Source organism: Coenobita brevimanus, chromosome 78, assembly GCF_032717465.1.
Source record: "Coenobita brevimanus isolate Jiangsu-jjx chromosome 78, ASM3271746v2, whole genome shotgun sequence".
Lineage (NCBI taxonomy): Eukaryota > Metazoa > Arthropoda > Malacostraca > Decapoda > Coenobitidae > Coenobita > Coenobita brevimanus.
In genome coordinates this window covers 26,971,364-26,994,530 of record NC_137031.1, presented here as the reverse complement: position 1 = coordinate 26,994,530, position 23,167 = coordinate 26,971,364, and the positions used below count along the sequence as shown (strand labels likewise).

Sequence of the window (23,167 nt, the reverse complement as noted above, 5' to 3'; positions counted from 1 at the left end):
GTAACTTCTTCACTGACAAGCAGCTGACTATGGTTTATAAGAGTTATGTGCATCCTCAATTGGAATATTGCTCACCCTTGTGAAATGGATGTGGAGAGGTTGCACTAAAACAACTAGACAAAATTCAGAACAAGGCTATTAGAATTACCCTACAAGTAAGAAGGAACGGTGCCTCTTTTGCATTATTTTACAGATACTTTTATGGCAAATGGTCAGGCGAAGTTGCATCCATTGTGCCACCTCTTCGTGCCTTCCCTCACGCAACACGGGCATTTGGTAGCGCTCATGAATAAACTAGCATACTGCCAAATTGCAAAACTACTGCCTATCAAAAGTCTTTTATTCTCCGACTTGCATCTCTTTGGAACTCGTTTCCCCAGAGTGATTTCCCCCAAAATTTCAGCCTGCGACTGTTCAGGTCCAACTGTTACATTTTTTTTTTTTTTTTAAATGAAGGATACCTGTAATCTGGTGTATGGATTTTTTTATTTATTTGTTTGTTTTTCCCTCTATTTTGTTATTGTAATAAAAAATTACACCCCCTACTATAATAAAGAACATAAATCGCTAAGGAAAAATTGTTAGGGAGCTTCTTTAGCCGCTAAGAATAAGAGTCTTGGTCTTCATCAGCCCCTTCACAACCACACACCTCTTCTAATGCTTACTAACAGCAGGTGAAGGCAGCGAGAATCAAAACTGCAAGAATTTAAAAGCTTGTACATGATGGGAGTGTACTGGGTTACGTGGACACAGCTTGCATCACTGACATACAAGACGATATTAAGGTGTAATGTACAGAATAAATCGCTAAGGAAGAGGTGTTACGTGACTCCTAAGTCACTCAGAATATGACCTTCGTTTTCATTACTGTATATATCATGCTATTTTTGTTTGATGCCAAGGCTTAAAGTTTGAGTGCCGAGGAGAAGAAAAAGAAAAGAAAGAAAAAGAAGGAGGAGGAAGAGGAGGAGGGGGAAAAGGAAGTGGGGGAGGAGGAGGAGACGAAGGAAGAAGAGGAAAAGGACGAGAAGCAGAAGGAGGAGAAGAAGGACAAGAACAAGAAGTAAAAGAAGAAGAAGTAATCTACTGAAAATATTCTATGTTGCCTTACGCCAAAGTCTGGACTGGCATTTAGGTTATTATGGCTTTGTGTCAGAGGGAAAGGGTGAGAGTGAGTGAGGATTACCGAGGAAGGGAGAGAGTGAGGCAGATTGAAGAAGGGAGTGCCAGTGAGGGAGGGTGAGTAAAGTTCTTTCACCTAGGAGTGTTCGAGGTTTTCGTCCTTTTTGCAGCTTAATGCACGTAGCTCAGCGATAGACAGACGGTGCTATGGATCTACATCTTTTCCCTATTCTTAACTAGCATCATACTCCAGTGTTCATGTTTTGTTACAAGTCAGAACTGAAGGTGGACAGATGACAGTTTTAGTCCAAGATGGAATAAACGGAGAACGTTCACTCGCCCATCTATTACCCACTAATGTTTAATAATATTCAGCTTAATCCTGCATCATCCTTGAACATACTTGGGGTTTCATTCACTCGGGACTTATCTTGGAAAGATCATATTACATTTCTTGTAAAATCTGCTTCCAAGAGAGTAGGTGTGCTAAGCCGACTCCGTTCCTTCTTTACCCCTGCACAATTGTTGACTTTATACATGGGTTTTGCCTGCCCCTGTGCAGAGTATACCTCTCATGTGTGGGGAGGTTCCCCACATACAGCTCTTCTCAATAGGGTGGAGTCAAAGGCTTTTTGCGTCATTAACTCTCCTCCTCTTACTGACTCCCTTCAACCTCTGTCTCTTCGCCGCACTGTTGCATCTTTATCTCTTTTCTATCGCTACTTCAATGGTCACTGCTCCTCTGAACTGTCTGCATGCATCCCTCCACCTCTACGACAGGTGCGTAGTACCCGTCTTGCAGCAAACTCTCATCCCTTTTCTGTCCAACTCTCTAATGCATGAGTTAACTGTTACTCCCAGTCCTTCATTTATGCAACAGGTCAACTCTGGAACTGTCTCCCTCTGTCTGTATTTCCTGCTAGCTATGATCTCCAGTCTTTCAAACACAGTGTGTCCAGGCATCTCGAAATGATCGGATGTTGAATTTGGCTCTCTCTTGTATTTTGTTTTCCTCTTGGAAGGAACAGTTTGCAGTCTCATGACCTTTGGTTCCCTCTTCCTATCATTGAAAAAAAAAAAAAAAAAAAAAAAAACTAATTCGCTATATGGCTCTAATGCTGTGTCTCTGTTCAGGTCCACAACACAACCATTGTCTTCATTAACAGCTTGACCCTATCTAACCTAGTGTTTAGCTCATATTTTCTTCTCGCATTCTCTCTCTCTCTCTCTCTCTCTCTCTCTCTCTCTGCAGAAACATGAAACTCCTCGGATGTGCTCGCTTCATTTACCGTGTAATATAAGATATGGACGTGTGTTACTTAACAACATTTTTGGTAACCGAAGACCGATTGCACCCGGCTTTTTTACGTATTCTTTAAGTTAACGCATTTTAGGTACATTGATTTAGAATCTGTTGCACTGTAATGCACTGTTTTGGCTAATATGAGTTTACAAACTGACAAACAGAATGGGAATTTTACTAGTGTATAATACTCGTGTGTGTGTGTGTGTGTGTGTGTGTGTGTGTGTGTATCACTCATACTGACTCTATCTCTCTTTTCAGCTCTAACTCTTTCTCTCTTTCTGTGTTTACAGGTGCACAACGCCACAGCTGTGTTCATCGTCAACTTAACCCTGTCAGACCTGATGCTGGGAGTGTTCAACCTGCCCCTGGCCGCCTCGCTGTTCGTGCACCGCGCCTGGGTACACACGGGCTTCCTGTGCATGCTGTTCCCCTTCCTTCGCTACGGACTGGTGGCCGTGTCCGTCTTTACCGTCCTGGCCATCACCATCAACAGATACGTCATGATCGCACACCCCAAACTCTATCACAGGTGGGCAAAGGGAGTAGGTGGCAGAGCACGCCTCGTAACACCTCATTCTTAGCGATTTATTATGTATAATACTCCTCCCTGGGGGTAGGGGGGTTTTTAAGAATACTCCCCCAGTATCCCTGCTTGTCGTAAAAGGCGACTAAAAGGGTTGGCGGAGGGTTAGTGCCCCTCCCCGGAAAACAACTAACTATAAAAACAAACAAGAAGCCTCGGACAAGGACTGACCAAACGATGACGACCCAGGACCGGACAAAGGACTTGGTAATGAGTACATGGAATGTAAGAGGAGCGAATGATGAGGTGAAAGAGAGAGAGATTGTCCAGGTGCTTGAGGGTGCGAAAGTGGATGTTTGTGGAATAACTGAAACAAAATGGAGAGGAGAAAGTGTGAGAGAATGGGAGTATGGATGGGGTATATGTGCAGGAGTAGATGAGAATGAGAGGGCAAAGGAAGGAGTATGTATAGTTGTGAGTAAAAGATGGAAGAAGAGCATAAGACAATATGGATCAGTTGGGTCAAGGATTGTGTGGGTAAAGTTGAAAGTTGGAATACAAATGTGGGCGATTGTGTGTGTGTATGCGCCAACGCAAGATCGTGCTAGAAGAGTGAGAGAAGAGTTCTGGACAAATGTGGAAGTGTGCATGGAAAAGTTTGGAAGGAATGAGAAAGTGTTTTTGATTGGTGATATGAATGGTAAAGTTGGTAATGTGAAGGTGGATGGAATAGTTGGTGAGTGGGGTGTGCCTGCTGAGATAGATGAGAATGGGAGTGCGTTCGTGGACATTTGTGCTGGGAGGGGGTTGGTGATAGCCAATACCCTCTTCAGGCATAAAATGATCCACAGGTATACATGGCGAGTGATGAGAAGGGTGGGTGGTGAACTGAATGAAAGGAAGGCAATGATTGATTATGTGTGTGTGGATGAAAGGATGCGAAGATGTGTAAAGGATGCAAGAGTGTATAGAGGTTGGGGGAGTGGACTTTCTGACCACTACTTGGTGGTGGCCAGAATTAGGATGCAAGTAAGATGGAGGAATAGAAGAAGGGAAAGACGAGAGGAAGGAGTAGTTGCAAGGAGAGTGGAGAGGTTACAAGAGGATGAGAAAAAGGCAGAGTATAAGAGAGAAGTGGAGGAACGATTGGGCAAATATGAATTGGAGCAGATGGGAGACGTGGAAGGTGTGAGTAAGATATTTACAGAAGAAATATGTGCAGCATGTGATGTGGTGTGTGGAAGGAAGAGAAGACGGAGGGGGGTGCAAGGAACAGTGTGGTGGACTGAAGAGGTGAAACAGGCTGTGGCACAAAAGAAGAAAGCATACAATGAATGGATGAGAAATAGGGGCGTGGAAGAAGTTGAGAGGCGGAAGAGAGAGTTATATGTGGAAAGAAAGAGAGAGGTGAAAAGATTAGTAAGAGAGAGTAAGAAGAGAGTGGATGAGGAATTTGGAAGGAATCTGAGTGTAAAGTGGAGGGACTGTAAGAAAATGTTCTGGAGAGAAGTGAAAAGAGTAAGACAGGGTGGAAGTGAAGTTAGCAGGGGAGTGAAAGATAAAAATGGTAGATTACTAGTGGAGAAGGGAGAAAAAGTGAGCAGATGGAGAGAACACTTTAAGGAATTGTTGAACGTAGAGGATGGAAGTAATGCGAGTATAAGTGGCTGGGGAATGGCTGGGAGAAGGAGGGAGGTGAGAAGACAGGGAGAAATCAGTAGGATAGAAGTTGTGGAAGCAATGAAGAAAGTTAAATCGGAGAAAACCCCAGGAATTGATGGAGTGTGTGGTGAAATGCTGAAGCATGGGGGAGAGATAGTAGTAGAATGGATGTGGAAGATGTGCAGATTGGCCTGGGAGGAAGGTAGAGTCCCGGAGGATTGGAAGTCAGGTATAATTATTCCCTTGTACAAAGGAAAAGGGGAAAAAGAAGTGTGTGGTAATCATAGGGGCATTTGTCTTCTTAGTATAATAGGAAAAGTGTATGGTAGGATACTTATAGACAGAGTTAGAGAAAGAACAGAGAAATTAGTTGGAGAAGAACAGGGAGGCTTTAGGAAGGGAAGAGGTTGTGTAGATCAGATATTCATTCTTAGATCTTTAGTGGAAAAGTTTCTAGAGAAGGGAAAGAAGTTGTATGCAGCTTTCATGGATTTGGAGAAAGCATATGACAGGGTGGATAGACAAGGATTGTGGAAAGTGTTAATAATATATGGAGTAGATGGGAAGTTGTTGAATGCTGTGAAGAGTATGTACGATGGTGTGAAGGCTGCAGTGCATGTGGATGGTGAACTAAGTGAATTTTTCTCTTTGAAAGTTGGTTTGAAACAGGGATGTGTCATGTCTCCATGGTTGTTCAATCTGTACATGGATGGGGTAATAAAAGAGGTACAAGGTAGGGTAGTGGATGTTGAAGTGGCCCTGCTGAGAGAGGATAGTGTTTGGAAACTCCCTGTACTGTTGTTTGCAGATGATACTGTGTTGTTGAGTGAAGACGAAGGGGAGCTGCAAGGCTTGGTGGATGAGTCTGAGAGAGTGTGGAAGAAACGGAACCTAAAGGTGAATGTAGGGAAGAGTAAAGTGATGGTCTTTGAGAGAGGTGAAGTTAGTGAATGTACAGCGAGGTTGGATGGTGAGGAATTGGAAAATGTGAGTACGTTTAAGTATTTGGGTAGTGTGATGAGTAAGAATGGAGGTTTGGAGGGTGAAGTGCTTGAAAGGGTACAGCAGGGAAGAAAGGTTGCTGGTTCCTTGAAAGCAGTGATAAGAAACAGGTAAGTGAGCATGGAAGTGAAAAAGTTACTACATGACAGTATTGTGATACCAACTCTAACGTACGGAAGTGAAGCTTGGACACTGTTGGAAGGACACAAGTCAAGAGTGAGAGCAGTGGAAATGAGTTATTTAAGAGGAGCCTGTGGAGTCACGTGGAGAGACAGGCTGACGAATGAGGATATAAAGGAGCGTTGTGGTGTCGATGTGGATGTGATAGGAAGCGTTATGAGGAACACACTGAGGTGGTTTGACCATGTGGAGAGGATGGAGGGTGAAAGACTGACGAAGAGAGTGTATGTGAGTGAGGTGGAGGGGGGAAGAGGGAGGGGGAGGCCGAGGATGAGATGGAGGGATGGGGTGGAGAGGTATATGAGAGAGGGGTGTGTGAGTTGGGAGCAGGGCAGTGAAATGGCGGGGGACAAGGCGACTTGGAGGCGATTTGTTTGTGGCCACCCCAAACGGGATTGAGGCGTCTGGCAATAGATAGATAGATAGTCAGAATACTCCTTAACTTCCTTTTGCATATGAATATGTGGCACAGGACATCCCTTGGCACCTCTCCCTCACCGATTTATGTGGTATATTGCATGTATGTCATTGTAGTGTCGACATTATTTGCATTAATAACATATAAGACTAAACTGAGTTGCGATACACTAAACAAACCTCAAAGTGACAAGTGTTTCGATGTCCCTAAAGCCACTGAGAATACATACCTCAAAGTTGCATTCTACTATATATTGCGTCAGTGAGGGGAAGCATTATTTTTGGGCCATATTTCTATTCCCTTGGGAGATTTCGTGATGCCTCTTGCTTGACGATTTATTTTTACCTTTATAACTTTTTTATATCCCCCTGGACGTTACTGATACATGCAGCAGAAAAGTAAAGTGTAGTACGCATAAGTCGCTAAGAAACAGGTTTTACGGGATATTTCGAAAGCCACTTAAACTACAGCTATCTCAGTTGTATTCTGTGACACGGTAGTAAGGGCAATCCTGGTTCTCCCTCACAGGCAGGATGGCGGAGGAGGGTGAATGAAAGACAGCAGATAAATAAAATGGGTTTATGTCTGCGTAACAGCATAGATTATTGCTACTGCATACCAAGAGAAAAGGTGAAATTAATGCATCGATACACATACTACCGGAACACTGAGACTGACAGATAGACAGAGAGGCAGACAGAAAGATAGATAGATAAATAGATAGTTTATGTAGAATCACCAGTTTCACAGCATGAAGTAATTAATAATAACCCATCCCATGAAGAAATTTCTCTGTCTCTGTCTCTGTCTCTGTCTGTCTGTCTGTCTGTCTGTCTGTCTGTCTCTCTCTCTCTCTCTCTCTCTCTCTCTATTTCTGTCTGTCTGTCTGTCTGTCTCTCAGTGGGCATAGAGGCGGTGTCAGGTCAATATATTCCACAAACTGTGACGCAACTCAGGCTTAAATGTGATATCAGGGGTCGGTTTAGAGAGAGAGAGAGAGAGAGAGAGCGAGAGGCGTGTTATATGGTAATTCACACCACCACCATGCACTTGCCGCTGATACTGCTGCAAACCCGTGCTGTATTCTAACAAAAACAGGGCCATTCTCAGAACCTGAATACTAAGTCGTGGTTGCATGTATTTCGATGAGACTCAGTTATGAGATAGGAATAAGTCTTCTTAGTTACTTGTCAGATCACCACCAAGCCTGTTTACAGTTGTTCTTTAGCTTAGGTTTCCCCAAACGTTAGCTAATGAGTCACACTATCATGAACATGAAATACTATACAAAAAATCCACAGTGGCAGAAGGAAAAGATGTATTTCCAAACGTGCCTCACCATCATTACCAACACTACTGCCACTACTGACAACACCCTTACCTATGCCATTATTACCACCACTACTGACAACACCCTTACCGTTAGTGCGATGCCATTATTACCACCACTACTGACAACACCCTTACCGTTAGTGCTATGCCATTATTGCCACCACTACTGACAACACCCTTACCGTTTCAGGTTGTACACGCGGACGTTATTGGCACTGATGGTGGTATCGACGTGGGTTGGAGCCTTTGGAGCGCTGATGCCCACCGTCTTGAAGATATGGGGGACTTTTGGCTTGGACCCCACCATTGGCTCGTGCACCATCCTGCCGGATACTGCTGGACGCTCACCGAAAGAATTCCTCTTTGTGTTTGCGTTCATGCTTCCATGCGTGGCCATCTGTGTCTGCTACGCCAGGATTTTCTGCATCGCGCACTGTGCCGACAAACGAAGCCATTCCCATGGACTGAGCATCATCACCGCCAATAGCAAACCAACTGGCTGCAGAAAGCCGGAGGAAGGGGAAAAGCTGGGTATGGAAGATGAGGGGGATAAGGACTTACAGGAGGAGGAGGAGGCAGGGGTGCACACACAGAGCGAGCCTCTGCAGGTAGAAACGCTGGTAAAGCTCTCCTGCAGCACAAACTCCGTCAGGGTGGAGATCCTGGAAGTCGGTGCCACCCCCACCCACCCAGCCAATGGTTACAGGGATGGCAGAGGTCAGTCACCTTCCTCAGCGGTGAGCTCAACTCTGCTCAGGCCTGAGGTCAATGGGCTGTCTGGCCATGCTTTGGGAGGGGGGGCGGTGGTGGTCTCCCCCATCAGAATATATCCACCAGGTCCCCCAGACTCACCAGCCTCAGATGGGGCTAATGGAGCGGGGCGGCGACAGTCAAACAAATCAGCAGAGGGAGCGTTTTCACAGTTGCATGGGACATTTCGCAGGGCTCGGAAGGGATCACTGCTGACTCGGCAGACTGCATTAAGCCCGAAGGACCGGCGATTGCTGAAGATGATTCTGGTGATCTTCCTGTCTTTTGTGGCGTGTTACCTGCCCATCACGCTGGTGAAGACGTTCAGCAAGGATGACAACCCTGTGCTGAACATCCTGGGGTTACTATTAGTCTACCTTACCACCTGCATCAACCCCATTATCTATGTGGTCATGTCCTCAGAGTACCGCCAGGCCTACCTTGGTCTCCTTGCCTGCTGCATTGGCCCTGATGCTGTCAATTGCTCCCTGACTAAGATTTCCTGAAGGCGTCCCTTGGCCACCCCCTGTGCCATCCCAGCCCTCAGCAACCCCAACACCACACCTGCTTAAGCCCTACATCCCACACCTGCACCAGCCTTGCACTCCACACCTGCACCAGCCTTGTATCTCGCACATGCACCAGCCTTGCATCTCGCACATGCACCAGCCTTGCATCCCAAACCTGCACCAGCCTTGCATTCCACACCTGCATCAGCCTTGCATCCCACACCTGCACCACTTGCATCCCAAACTTGCACCATCCTTGCATTCCACACCTGCACCAGCCTTGCATCTCACACCTGCACCAGCCCTGCATCCCACACCTGCTCAAGCCCTGCATCCCACACCTGCGCCATCCTTGCATCCCACACCTGCACCAGCCTTGCATCCCACACTTGCACCACCCTTGCATCCCACACCTGCACAAGCCTTGCATCCCACACCAGCACCAGCCTTGCATCCTACACCTGCCCTTAGAACTTTCCACCTCCATCTTCCCAAGATGCACCAGCTTCCTTCGCCTGGCACCTTCAACTCCTGCAGGTGTGGCCAGTGAATGAGGCAGGTGTGTTTGCTGGCGGGTGGCACTGGATCCAGATTCACAAACAAACTTACGGTCAATCCCTGTAGCAACCTGGATTTGTCTGTGTATGAAGGGCAAGGATTGGGGGGCAGAATCACGCCTTCTCTATCCTTCTTCCTGCAAAATCAGCTCCCAATTACAACAGGGAATTAATCGTCAGTTTGTAAGTGAATCTGGCCCTGTTACTGCCAGGTCTCACTTGAGGCAATATGGAGGTTTTCCATAAGTGGCTTTGGAGATTAGCAATACCTCTTCCTTTGCGATTTATTTTGAACATTGCACCGCAGTATGCTCTTATATGTCATTGATACAAATTATCTTGATATTAAAAGAATGACATTGAATAGAAAGTTAAGATGTACTTTTCAAAATAAATATCCATGAAAGGGGTGCTACGTTGTCCACTGTGCCACTTAAAATACGGGCCATATTTTCATTTGACTTTCTAGCACCTCATCCCGTTTTTTTTTTTTTTTTTTTTTTTTTTTTGCGTGTGGTGTGTTTATATTCTCGTCTGTGATATACAGACTACGTTGTTATTTAGATATTAAAAATAATTCATTAGAGAATATAAAAATGAAATACTGTATGTTAAAGCAAATCGTTAAGAAGAGGTGTTAAAAAAAGATCTTAATTATGTGGAAATAATTATAGCCTCCGATCCCGCGTTGCTTCCGTCACAACAAAGATAATAGTGCTGATGTTTTTGGAATGACTTTTGTGCCTCTGAGGCCAGAATTGCGTACCGTTCATTATTCATATATATATATATATATATATATATATATATATATATATATATATATATATATATATATATATATATATATATATATATATATATATATATATATATATCCTTTTCCTGGATTTTCATACTCGTATGTCACATTGAATGACTTTGTCCATGTTTTTTTTTTTTCTTTGGTAGGAATAGGTGAGTTTTCCCAGGAAACCAAGTAATTTGGGACATTTTACAGCAAACAGAAAGAAATTGTGATTTCACTAGATACAGTTGCGAAATTGAGTGAAACAACGATATACTACATACGGTAACAAAACAGAAACTTGTTAAAGTACATACAGAAAAATGGAAAATGTTATTTAACTATGTAGCTAAACTGATGCATAGAGTGATTCTACAGCATTATGAAAAAGAAATGGTTATTTAACTGTAAGCGAAATGGACAGAAACAGTGACTAAACAAAGAAAATATACTCTAACAGATGCACCCCATAACGGACCAGGAACTGACCCTAGACCTCTTTGTGGCACCATCAACGAATTTTATGCATAAGAAAACACAAGAGTAACTACTGTATTTTTGTGACTCCAGTTGAGACGGTTTCCACGGAGTTGTTGAGTGTTGCTGTAATTGCCTGTTTCCACACGTTTCAAACCATTTTTATCTCCCTGTGGGTTCTACAGACTATATGCAGAAACTAATTTGCACACACACACACACACACACACACACAGGGTGTCTTAGGACTTGATGTACTAGCGATGGACGACGATGGTGTCCCTCACAATTCACCCATATTTAACCGTAGCTCTGTAGCGACGGAGAACTGGACCTATGTTGACATAGTCAAAATCAGCATAAGAACTACCTCTTGAAGTTAGTACATCAAATCATGGACACCTTACATATATAAAAGCAGTGTATACAATTCCAGGTTATAGAAGTAGTGTGTGACTCTCCACTTTATGTGAATTATCACATATTGCATGGTAAAAACTCTTCATTAACCATCTCATCTACCGTCGTGCACAGATGTTGCGTATTTTGTCTTGTCTTTAAAATTCTGCCTTTCATCGCAGAAAAACACTTTGCTAGTCATAATCCCTTCAGTTCATCGACGTGTTAGTCAATCTTGCTGTTGCTACTGCCGGAGTATTTCATTCAGTTTTGGATGACCCGTTAACTGTAAAGGAGTTAATGAAGGCTCTATCAAACCGCTTCACTTCGAGAAGCCTCTCCTAAGCTGAATAAAATCGTCTGGAAATTGTAAGGATAAAAAAGATTCGTCATCAAGCTGAAGGGATCAACAATTTTTCTAGGATGTGATGATATAAATAAACTGTTGTTTTCCTTCTTTTTGAGGGTGGGTGTGAAGTTTCAGGGAGTGATATTTAGGAATAATGCAATGAAAATCCTGCTCACTTTCTCAGAAGCCAGTATTTGAAGCCTAAGAATGTATCTAAAAAAAAGCTATTTTATTTTGCCCATACATATAGGCCTATATGTACAATATCTGTTGCCTTTTGCATGAGGGGTCTTTCAAGATTTACATTGCACTTATACGGTGGTGTGTGGCTATTACACTGCAAAGTTGCCACATTTTACCAGCTGAAACTGTTAGAGCATGCAGTAAGGTACACTTGTCAAACATGTCGCCCATCCTGCTTTTCTCTCCCTCGGCTCTGATAAGTCTTGTAATTCTGCAGCAGCTGAAAATTATTGCTTTATTTGACCATAAATCAGTGTCATCGATGTCCGTTGCTTCGAATTCAAGGTCATTCCAAAGAAAGGCAGGAGAGGTGACAGGACCTTAGTTGCCGATAGAACTCGTATATGCAAGTTTGCAATCACGATGGTATTCAGTCCAGTTCTGAGTTCAGCTAACTGTTAAACATTATATAAGTATTTGGTTACAGGCAGTGAAAAGATGGACAAAGCTTATAAGCTAAGATCTGAAATGCTGACATCTCTTCTTAGCTGCCAATACCCGCCTTAAAAAAAAAAAAAAAAAAAAAAAAAAAGGTAATTTGGCGAAAAATTTCACTTTCCGTCATTAAAGCTTGTACGAGTATACCCTGTTCATTTTAACCTGGCGTAAAATTGCCATCATTCCACCATAAATGCTATGACAGGACAGTAACACTAGAATATGCTGCTGGTCATGAAGTGATGTGGAAAAAATGCAGGTTGTGGCTTTTTTTTCTTTTTTAATTTTTATTCAGCAATTGAGCTCAGGAAATATGACTGCAAAGGAGGGGAAAAAATCGTCATGTTAGAGTAAATTTATTATAGATCTCCAAACACATTCCTAATAGTTTTTGCCACACATCTGAAAAATCTTGCAAATAATCTATTGAAACACTTCTCGGGCATCCAGTTTCAATAACCCAAGTATTATTTTGATCATGCAGTGGTCATATTCAGATGACCCATTTTCCAACCATGTCTGATATGCCCTTTTCCGAAATATACCATACTGAGAAAATTAAGATTAGGTTATATGCGAGAGATGGAATGAAATGAAAGTAATTGCCCGTGGATTTTAAGATGTTTTTCATGGGTAGGGGATGGCACTATGCATTATATACTACATAGGGTGTTTCGTTTTTGAGCTCTCCAGTCATGTGTGTTGCGGGTACGGCTGAGTTTACTTTTGTGACGAGTGAAGACATTTCGAATGTTTCACGAAAATTTTTAAAAGCATTTCAATCAGTGGACGGACAAAGGCAGAGAATATAAGACACAAAAAAGGACTTTGAGATGTAGAAAATAATGCAGGATACACACACACTGGGTAACGTTGGCTCAACAGTCTCCATAACACATGAGAAATGAGTTATGAACTACATGAAGCACCGTGCATATAGTCAGATTCATAAGGCCCCATCTCAGGCAGCCACACAGTCTCTCGTTCACCTCCCAGTTATAAGAGACTGGTCACAGATTAACAATATCTATACCCACTGACAGAGCCCACTGCAAACGAGTCTCTTGTAGCCTGAAGTGGTTCATTGGCTAGCTCAGATATAACATGATAGCTAAGGTATGAGAAGGAAACTTGAAAATTGTGTGATGGAGCAAATGAAATTTTACAAATTAATCATTCAGATGTAAGGAGGCTTAGTTAGGGGAAATGTTATTGTTAGTGTACTCAGTTCTTAAAAAGTGTATGAAATTATTTAAAAAGTGGGCCATAACTCAACTGAACCAGCTGTTATGTATAGGCCTATCCATTCATAATCAGAAATAAATTCCGCCACGAGTCACACTCTTTCATGCCTGCCATGATCTCTCACTCAGACTCCATCAACTGAAACTGTAAGTTTAATTTGAAATGAGAAAAATTAGAGTGACTACAGTTAGAGTGAAGGAGAATAGGTAAGTGTGGAAGGGTGTGAGTCATGGCCGAGTGTAATTGTAATTTGGAATGGAATATATTTTACTGCCTTAGCCTGAGAAAGGAGAATGTGTGGCATGTGTGAGGCTTCACAGGTGGCTCACTTTTGACTGGTCTCTACCCCATCGACTCTGAATGGAAGCAAGCGAAAAGTATACGGTAAATACAAGAGAGTATGTAACCTGGCATTTTCTGTTCTTAGCAGAGGCTGAAAAAAATCATACAAAGGAACAGTGATGAAAACCAGCAAAGTTCCAGTGCATTAAACATTTCCAGAGTTGAAGCATGCCTTGGGATGCTGGAAAGGGGGGCCTTTATGTGATAACATCGAAATAACCATGTGACTTTGCCGTCTGATTATACAAACGGCCCACGACTTCCTCCCTTTTCCCCGAAAAGAGGTTGGTAGACTATTGAAGGTCAATTTCAGTCTGCATTTCATCGAGTTCTCGTCCGCATGAGCCTTGGGCCACAACATCAAAATATAAAACCAATAAATAAATAATAAGATTAAGTTTTGAAGCAAAGATGCCGCATTCTGCAGACAGTTTGGGTTGTAGACAAATTCGTCAAGGATAAAGCTGGAAGTGTTTGTAAATACTGAATGACCCCAGACTAATATATATCAGTGTTCTTGTTCTTAAACGTTCGTCTCAGCTTTCCATATTTGTTCGTCTTATCTTTATGGCCGCCATAATATGTTCCGTTGTTGTGTCTGGAGCACATTTCTTCCGGCATCATATGAACATTTTACTAGACAATGTACAGTACATCGGCGAGCCCTAATTTCTCCTATGGCTCTAGAGCAGTGGTTCCCAACCTTTTTGGTCCTGTGGCCCCCCGAGAAAATTATGAGAAGCTCCATGGCCCCTATATAACTCAGATCGTATATTTATATATTTTTAATATTTGATATTGTGCAGAAAACGGTAATTACCCCAATATACTTAAGGCTAAACTAGCACAGTAAGGTATATTTCATACTTGATTTCTGTCAGGTTTTACCCAGACCAAATACCTTATAAATTCTTATATTACCAATAAGGCTCATGGCCCCCCAGTCAATGTCCCATGGGGGCCATGGCTCCCAGGTTGGGAACCGCTGCTCTAGAGTGTACAGTGCTTTATGGAAGTGTCACGTTCTGGCAATGTGTACTGGATGTTTTGTTAAGCGTGTGTCATATTTCAGGCGCGAGACTTTGTCAACTTTAGGTAATATATGCAATATCATTATGGATCAAAGTCATTCATTAAGTTCAAGTACTGAAGACCTTTTGGGGTACTTGTACGGAACACTATTTTTACCCTTCAGGTTTCAGTAATGCAGCTTCAAAAGGGTTGAGAATTTTACACCTAGTTATGTGGTATTCCTTACCCCAGATTAGTTTAAGAATAACGTGCTGATATCTAACACACGATTCACGACACGCTTTGTATTGTGTGAGAATTCAATGACAGGTTCTGTACCCGTGTCATGTTGTACAGTAGGTGGCACTGGCGATTTCCTAATACCCATTCCCTAGTGATTCATTCTGCACACTACACCTCAGTACCCTCCTGTATGTTATGTAGGTAAGTATGCTGACTTTAAAGCGAAATAAGTGCCCTAAATGAGAATGTTAAGCTATAATATGCAGCACAAATCGCTAAGGAAGAGGTGTTACAAAGCCTCCTATGCTACCGATTATACGGCTCAGAGGGACTGCGTGGATAAACTAAGATGGCGTTTTCAGGAAAGGTTTTAAGAAAGCAAGATGCTTATTTCTAGGACACGTTAGATGAAGGAGGAAGATTTCTATTGAAGAGATTTTGAGAGAAAAAGATTTGCATTTTTAGGAAACGTTAAATGACGGAAGAATATTTCAGGTGAAGCAAGCGTGAGACCAAGATTGAAATATACAGGAAACGTTCGATGAAGGAGGAAGATTTCTAGTGAAGGAAATGTGAGAGAAAGATCTGTATTACGAGGAAACGTTAGATGAAGGACGAAGATTTCTATAAGAGGACGTCGAGCATTGCATTTCCAGTGGCTTTAGAAATTTCGTGACGTCTCTTCCTTAGGTGTTTCTTCTATATAGTGGGCCTCATTATTATTATTATTATTTGTGAAAACGAAGTCAATACTGAAACATTATTTGACACAAGACAATGTTATGGACTAATTTAGATATTTATTATCGTTATTACACACCAGTTTATTCTGTACATCATTATTTCAAAATAATTCAAGGTTAAAACTATAAATAACATACAGTACAAACTTAAAGACTAGCCTATTTATTTCTGCATACTGAACGCCATTACCTTCTTGTATGTTAATAATGCAAACTATATCAATGTTTAAGCGATAAAATACCATAAATGACAACTGTATCGTGCTCTTAGCAAAGTAAGTAGCAACAGAAGAGGAGTTACGAAAACTCCTGGGCCTTGAAAAACGGATGAAGATATTGAGACTGGTTGGAATTATAATAGACATATTTATTTATATATTTACATTAAGTGACTGTCACTATACCGAGTGCTGCGTCGCCTCTACGTACATATATTTTTACTACTGCTGTTTGTAAGGCAGACGTAAGGCGGTATCTAAGTTTCGTAGTGGCTATAAGTGGTGTGTAATGTATTAGCACAGGAGGCTTCGTTACACCTACTCCTTAGCGACTTATTATGCGTTAGTAGTTTCTTGTTTAACTATGGAAACTGGGGTGATATTAATTATATAAATAACGTACAATGTTAAGGTGTAATATGCAAAATCAGTCGCTAAGTAAGAAGTGCTACAAATGTAGCGCCTTAGATACAAAACGTTTTGATCTCTCTCTCTCTCTCTCTTTGACGGTGTAGCATACTGCAGGGGTTGGCAACCTTTGATGGACTGGGGCCGGAACTGCTCTGTCACTCAGCTGGAGGGCCTGATGTTTTGATTTTGTTAAGGACTACACCTCCCTCCCCCAATAATAATAATTAATCCATCCACATCCAATCCTACGTTGCCCCGTGAGGAGCATAGGAACCCGGGGCTAGGTAAGTTGGTCCTGACATTCAAGATGAGTGAAATAATAATAATAATAATAATAATAATAATAATCCATCCACCCATCCATCATCCAATCCTACATTGCCCCATGAGGAGCGTAGGAGCCCGGGGCTAGGCAGTTGGTCCTGATATTTAAGATGAGTGACCAGCCTCACTCATCTCTGAGTGGCATTACGTAAGCAATAAACCCCAACCTCCCCTTTGATATAAACCTTCACCGGCTCAATTCGATTGGAGCACCGTTATTACCCACTAAACCACCAGGTGCCAAATTTGGTTAAATGGTTACCACCCAGCGTAGTAAATGGTTTCCTGGTGTACAGGAAACCATTTGGCTTATCACTCAGTGTAGAGTCACCCACAGGCAGAAGGAAGAGGAAAGAATGAAGGAAAGAAAGACACAAGAGGGAGTGTAAAGTCACCCGCAGGCAGAAGAAAGAGGAAAGAATGAAAGAAAGACAGAAGTGGATGGATGGAAAGAAGGATGGAGGAGAGGAAAGGGCAGACACCTGAGAGCAGCACTACATAAGTGAGTGGATGGTGAGCGCCCCCACCTACCACAAAATAATAATAAAAAATATAACACTAACAGTGTGATGGTGGTGATGATGATGATGATTTTATAAGACGGTAGCCGAGGACGGAAATCTAGACGCAGAGATAACACACGGGATTCCAGTCAGGGTGGAATAACTGGAAAAAGATGTCGGCGGTTATATGTGATGGTAGAGTCAGTGTAAAGGTTAAAGGAAGAGTATACAAGACGGTAGTAAGGCCAGCAGTGGTGTATGGGGCTGAAACATGACCAGCGAAGAAAGCGCAGGAGAAAGAGTTGGATGTATTTATGCAAATCCTTAGATGTATGTGTGGTCCAGCTAAAATGGATAAGATCTGGAATGAATGAATATGAGGAACTACGAACGTAGAGGAGATATTTAAGAAAGTACAGGGAAGAAGACTGCAGTGGTACGGCCACGTGATGAGAGGCGATGAGACATGTGAGGAGAAGAGTGGTGGATGCATGTACTAGGTAGGAAAGTGAGAGGAGGACCGAAGCGGAGGTGGAAGGACAACGTAAGGGAGGATCTGAGAGAAAAAGAGCTGTCAGAGGATAATATGTATGACCGGGCTAGGAGGAGGAGAGCAGTCAGACACATCGACACCACATAAAAGTGGGAAAAGATGTATAGAGAAAGAAGAAATATACACGTTAATAAGAATAACAATTATTCGAAGCATATTTCCTAAAACTATATTGTGTAAAATTATTATAAAATAAAGGCATTAGAAAAATATTGCAAAACTTCTATCAGAATTCTTTTATTCCCCGAACTGCATCTCTCTGGAACTCGCTTCCCAGGAGTTGTTTCCCTCTAAACTTCAACCTACAGCTGTTCAAGTCCAGCTGTTACAGATATATTATGAATGGAGGACGCCAGTAATCTGGTGTATGGATTATTTTTTTTTTTCCTTCCACTGTTGTTATTAAAAAATAAATTAATAACTTTAACTGAAATCAATATCATCATGCGTAGTTGAAATAGTCAAAGTTTTTTCCTAAAAATTATACTTAATACTATTTTCATAATATTAATATATTAGAAATAAATGAAATAACTTTCATTAAAAAAGAAAAAAAAAAATCATTACAGAGCGTTGGGTGTAGAACGTTATAGCCTCCTACTCTGAGCTCAAGCCTGTTCAAATAGGCTACACACTTTTTCGAACAAACTAACTAGTGTTTGCCATAGTGATTAACGCCAGTAAGACTTACTGTTTTTACACTCCACCTGACAAAGTCAGAAGAGGGTGTTGTTATCACTGGGATCAATGGCAGGGTTGCCGTTTTGTGGAAATCGTCTGCTAATGTGGAAAAACAAATGAATGACAGACCTAGTTCGTTCGTTCGTTCAAAGATTTCCTGCAACTTTATTGCAGGCCGGGCCATACATTAGCCCGGTCAGTGGGGTATGGGCTGTTTAGAAAATAGTAAGTGGGGAGGACAGGACCTAGGGATTGCCTAGCACACACGTCCTGTCTCCTGGCTGGCTTTGTGGTGTGTGTGACAGATATAGACATGGAAGAGACGGAAGTCTTTCCACACCAGTGTGGAAAATTTCCAGGCTACCCATTTATGCTGTTTTTGTGCTATAAATGAGATTTTGACATGGTTAGGGCACATTAACATACATTGTTATTTATATCTATCATAGTTAAGCGATTGAAAATGTATCGTTGTGCATAATACTCAATTAAAACAAGGAAGAACGAGGGTGGACCATTGTCACCCTGCACCCGGTTAGCAGTATCGTTGCAAATATATTATTTAGTAAATTATTTACGAGGCAAATGCTAAACGCTTGCAGTCATACTTAAAAGCGTTGAGGGACAGCAAAAGTATTTCTCAGTAAATCCTGTATAGTTGAACTGCAAACGAGTTTGGCATAGTATGATGACCACAATGACTTCACGGATTAGGCTATATATGATCTATAATAGGAACGCCAAAACAGTTATTTTATTACTGATTGTGGGTAAACTGATACAACTATGTGACTGGTTGCCTGTGTATATTCTTGTGTCGTGCAGGGATGAACTAATGAATGTAAAAGTTATATGGCAAGTTTCATTTTATTATCTTCTAGATGTGAATGTTTCTTGTTTCGTTACTTTTCAGCATGTAATAATGATTTATTTTGGAATATTAGCCATTTAACTTCCGTGCACATGAATTAGGATATGTTGAAATTCATTATTCATATCTACTCTTGCAATAATCGTATCTAACATACATCATTTTAGTTGTACAAACATTACCTTTTTTATCATTTTGGCCACTAAACGAGAACGTGTGGAATATGACGTCAGAATGAACGTGGATTTACGGCAACGCTGATCAGTAGGTGTCCGTCCGTAGAGCTAGGCGGCAGGGCGGTTGGCCGGGAGCAGAGATTTCGTTTCCTGGCCACAACTCAGAAAGTATTCACTAAAGAGCCATGGAATTTCACATAGTTATGTGTCTTCTAGTGAACTGGTGCCTTTTGATAGGTAGAATGCTGCCTTAAGTAGATTTTTTGAAAGTTTTGAAAAAGTAAAAATAAAACCTGAGATTTCAAAGCGAACTGCGCAGAAAATCTACAGGGCCCAGGTTATGTTTCCTCTAGGCGTTCTCCACTTTTAAAAGAAAAGATTCAGGGAGGTGGGAGGGTGCTTGGTCAGATGGAGGGTTGCAACAGCGTAAAATTGCCTATGTTTTCACTTACTGAGTAATTAAAAAACGGGAATGCTCTCGTGAATTTGTGGAGCATACTGGCGGGTTGGTCAGAGTAGGTTTTCATGCAGGGTCAGACCCGAGGGCCGCAGGTTGCCGACCCATGGTGTACTGTTTGGTATTGTGAGAGTCTGCTAATGTGGTGTACTCTTTTAACTTTACCTGGACACATAAATTAGCAACTCTCCATATTAAATGCTGACTTGCAACTGAGCAGCAACACTAGGATATGATACTAGTCACAAAGAAGCCCTGTGGGAGAGATATAGAGCCGTAGCATTCTGTTTCTGTCAATAAGCTTTGGAGAGAGAGAGAGAGAGAGAGAGAGAGAGAGAGAGAGAGAGAGAGAGAGAGAGAGAGAGAGACGGGGCGAAGGGGACTGCAAAACGACGAAAATCTGTACCAAGTTAAGTCGAAAAGAGTATATTTGATAATGAAGGAGTTGGAATTAAGAATGTAACTGGTATATTTTGTCTTATGGCGCTCTATGTATGGCATGCTTTGACTAATGATGCGGGTTTATGCTCATACGTTTGTATGACTTGGGCCCAAATGCTAGAACAAGGCTTCAGTCGGACTTGGAATTTGGAAGTCGTGCTTGGGACAGTCTCAGACCCAGGCTAACGGCTTACTCAAGTCGGCCTCAACCTGTTTGACCCAACCATATGCAGAATCGAGGCTCAAGTCTGATTTCACAAAGACAGGCTGAAGTCACGGACTTAGAGCAAATCTTGCTTTCAAGTTGACCAATCACAGTGCCGACTTTTGAATGTTAAATGTAGCATATAAGGCACAATATATATATATATATATTGTTACATAGCCTATGATTTCATCATCCTTTGTGTAATTTTAACGCACAGTATGCTGCATGTTTGATCACGAGCGTGTTCTGCCTCAGTCCCCCCCTTCTACCGTTATAGTAAAGTAAGTCGTCCTTTCTGTTGTTCATAGCGGGATTGTCAGCTCTTTGTCCCCATGGCTTCATTTGCGCGACCTTCTTACAAGTTGTATCAAGCTCTGCCAGCCCCTATATAATGAGCTCAGTCTCTCCACTTAGATCTGCTCCTCATTTTGTTCACATCTCTGTCCTCCCCTGTACAGTTGAGTGCTCAGGAAGTCTCCAACCATCTAGCAGCTGTGTAATTTGAGTATAACTGTTGTTGCATTTTTTCTTGTGCTGTGTAGCGTAAGGTTGATTCTTAGGCCTAGTAAGTTTTTGTAATTTATGTAGGATTCATTTTGTCAGCCAGTTTTAATAATATTTTGTATCTGTAATTATTTATCTGGCATTCACTGAGTATTATCTGGTATCTCATTTTATCAGGGCTGACTTAGGTAAATTTACTCTTGCTAATTTCGTGTTAATAGAGGCTATTGCAGTTAACCATATATTTAACCTGTTTTTTGCCATTACATTATCCTTATGAGTCCTGAATGTTTTGTTGTTAGTTTGAGCATTAAACTTTAACTTGTAATTTTACCTAACTCTTTTATTTTGAACCTGGACCTTTACGGGACAGTAGTGATTATTAGTATTCTCACTTAAAGTGTACATTATCTTTCTCTGTTCCGTAACATAAATTTGGCGACCTCATATCAGGATATTCAGGATATTATCATAAGGATATTGCTCGATATTTTGTGACTGTGATTTATTCATGATGTCTACTATTACTACACTTGATGAAGCCAAAGATTTTTTGTCATGTGCAAACAGTGTGTGATGTAGAAAACAGAACAAAGAATGAACTTAAGCTTGTTGCTCAACAATTGGGAATTGCTGTTCGCTCTCATCATTCTAAAGATCAAATTGTTGACATGATTAATGAAAGCTTGTTTAATGTAACTCCTCCAAATGAGCGAACGCAGATTGAATTAGCTAAGTTACAGCTAGCCCTGCAGGAGGCTCAGGCTAAGGAGACGGAGTCTCGTGTTAAGGAGGCTGAATTTCAAGCAAATGCTAAGGAGGCTGAATCTCAGGCTCGGATTCAGGAGGCACAGATACAGGCTCAGGCACAAATTGAACTAGCTAGGATTCAGGCAGACCATGAGTATCGCATGAAACAAGGTGGAACTGGATCATCTACTCTGATGATTTTGATGTGGCTAAAAATGTTAAATTTGTTCCTCCTGTTAATGAATCTGATTTAACAAAGTATTTTCAGTTGTTTGAGAGGGTAGCTATAGGTTTTAATTGGCCAAAAAAGTATTGGCCAGTACTCCTTCAAACTGTTCTCACCGGTAATGCTCAAGTAACTTATGCATCTTTGCCTCAGGATCAATCTGATAATTATGATGTAGTTAAGAGCTTGATTCTTAAGGCCTATGAGCTTGTTCCTGAAGCCTATAGAGTAAAATTTAGGACAACTTACAAGCAAGATAAGCAATCCCATGTTGAGTATGCAAAAATCAAAGAAGATCTGTTAGAGCAGTGGTTAAATTCTAAGAATGTGGATTCTGATTTTGGTAAATTTAAGCAGATGATTTTGCTGGAGGACTTCAAGAGGTGTATTTATAAAGATGTAAGCCTATATCTTGATAAGAGAAGAATAGATAATTTGTCTGATGCTGCAGTTTTAGCTGATGAATATGTTCTCACTCACAAGAGATATTATAAAGAAAAAAGGAAAGCTGGAGTAAGTACGTTGCCTCTACTCAGAGTACAGGTAACAGGAAAGAGAATAAAGATGATGTTTCTCAGGAAGTAAATACCAGCTTCACCTCTAGATTTCAGAAAAGTAAATGTACTTATTGTAGTAAGCTTGGTCATTCTACGGAGAAATGTTTCAGGAGACAGCGTGATGTGAACAAAAAGGAGTCTTTAAATATTCAGTCAATTGGTCTAGTGTCCACTCTTGAGAGTTCCCAGAATTCTTTAACTGAGTTAACTGAACCTACTTTGAGGGGTAACTTAAATTCTCATGATGGAGCTCCTCTTTTGAGCAGTAACGTGGATGACACCCTCAAGAGTTCATGTGCTAATTTCCTGTCTGATGGTTTTGTCAGTCCTCTGGACAGTAATGACAGGAAATCAGTTAAAATATATCGTGATACAGGTGCTTGCCAATCCCTTATGCTGACCAGTGTTCTAGGCTCTAATGTTAATTCCTCTGATGAAACTGTAATCTTACAAGGTGTAGGGAATAATTACTTCTCTGTCCCTCTGTGCAGAGTGAATTTAGAGTCTGGTTTTGTTAATGGTTCCGTTATGGTTGGGTTGGTTGAGACACTCCCAATGTCAGGTGTAACTTTCTTACTTGGAAATGATATTGGTGGAAGTCAACTGTGTCCAGCTCCTCAGTTGTCTAGTGAGCCAGTGGTTGCGACCC

The 23,167-nt window shown here is 41.6% G+C and overlaps 1 protein-coding gene across 1 annotated transcript in view; it reads left to right on the top strand.

Annotated features, from left to right (window-relative positions):
- LOC145408772 (G-protein coupled receptor moody-like) overlaps positions 1 to 8,801 on the top strand; it is a 101,491-nt gene extending 92,690 nt beyond the window's left edge. Inside the window, exons 2-3 of the mRNA XM_080279423.1 lie at positions 2,719 to 2,957; positions 7,736 to 8,801. Of these exons, the coding sequence (XP_080135549.1) occupies positions 2,719 to 2,957; positions 7,736 to 8,801 (1,305 nt within the window). The remainder of the gene's footprint in view (positions 1 to 2,718; positions 2,958 to 7,735) is intronic.
- Positions 8,802 to 23,167: the final 14,366 nt, after the last annotated feature.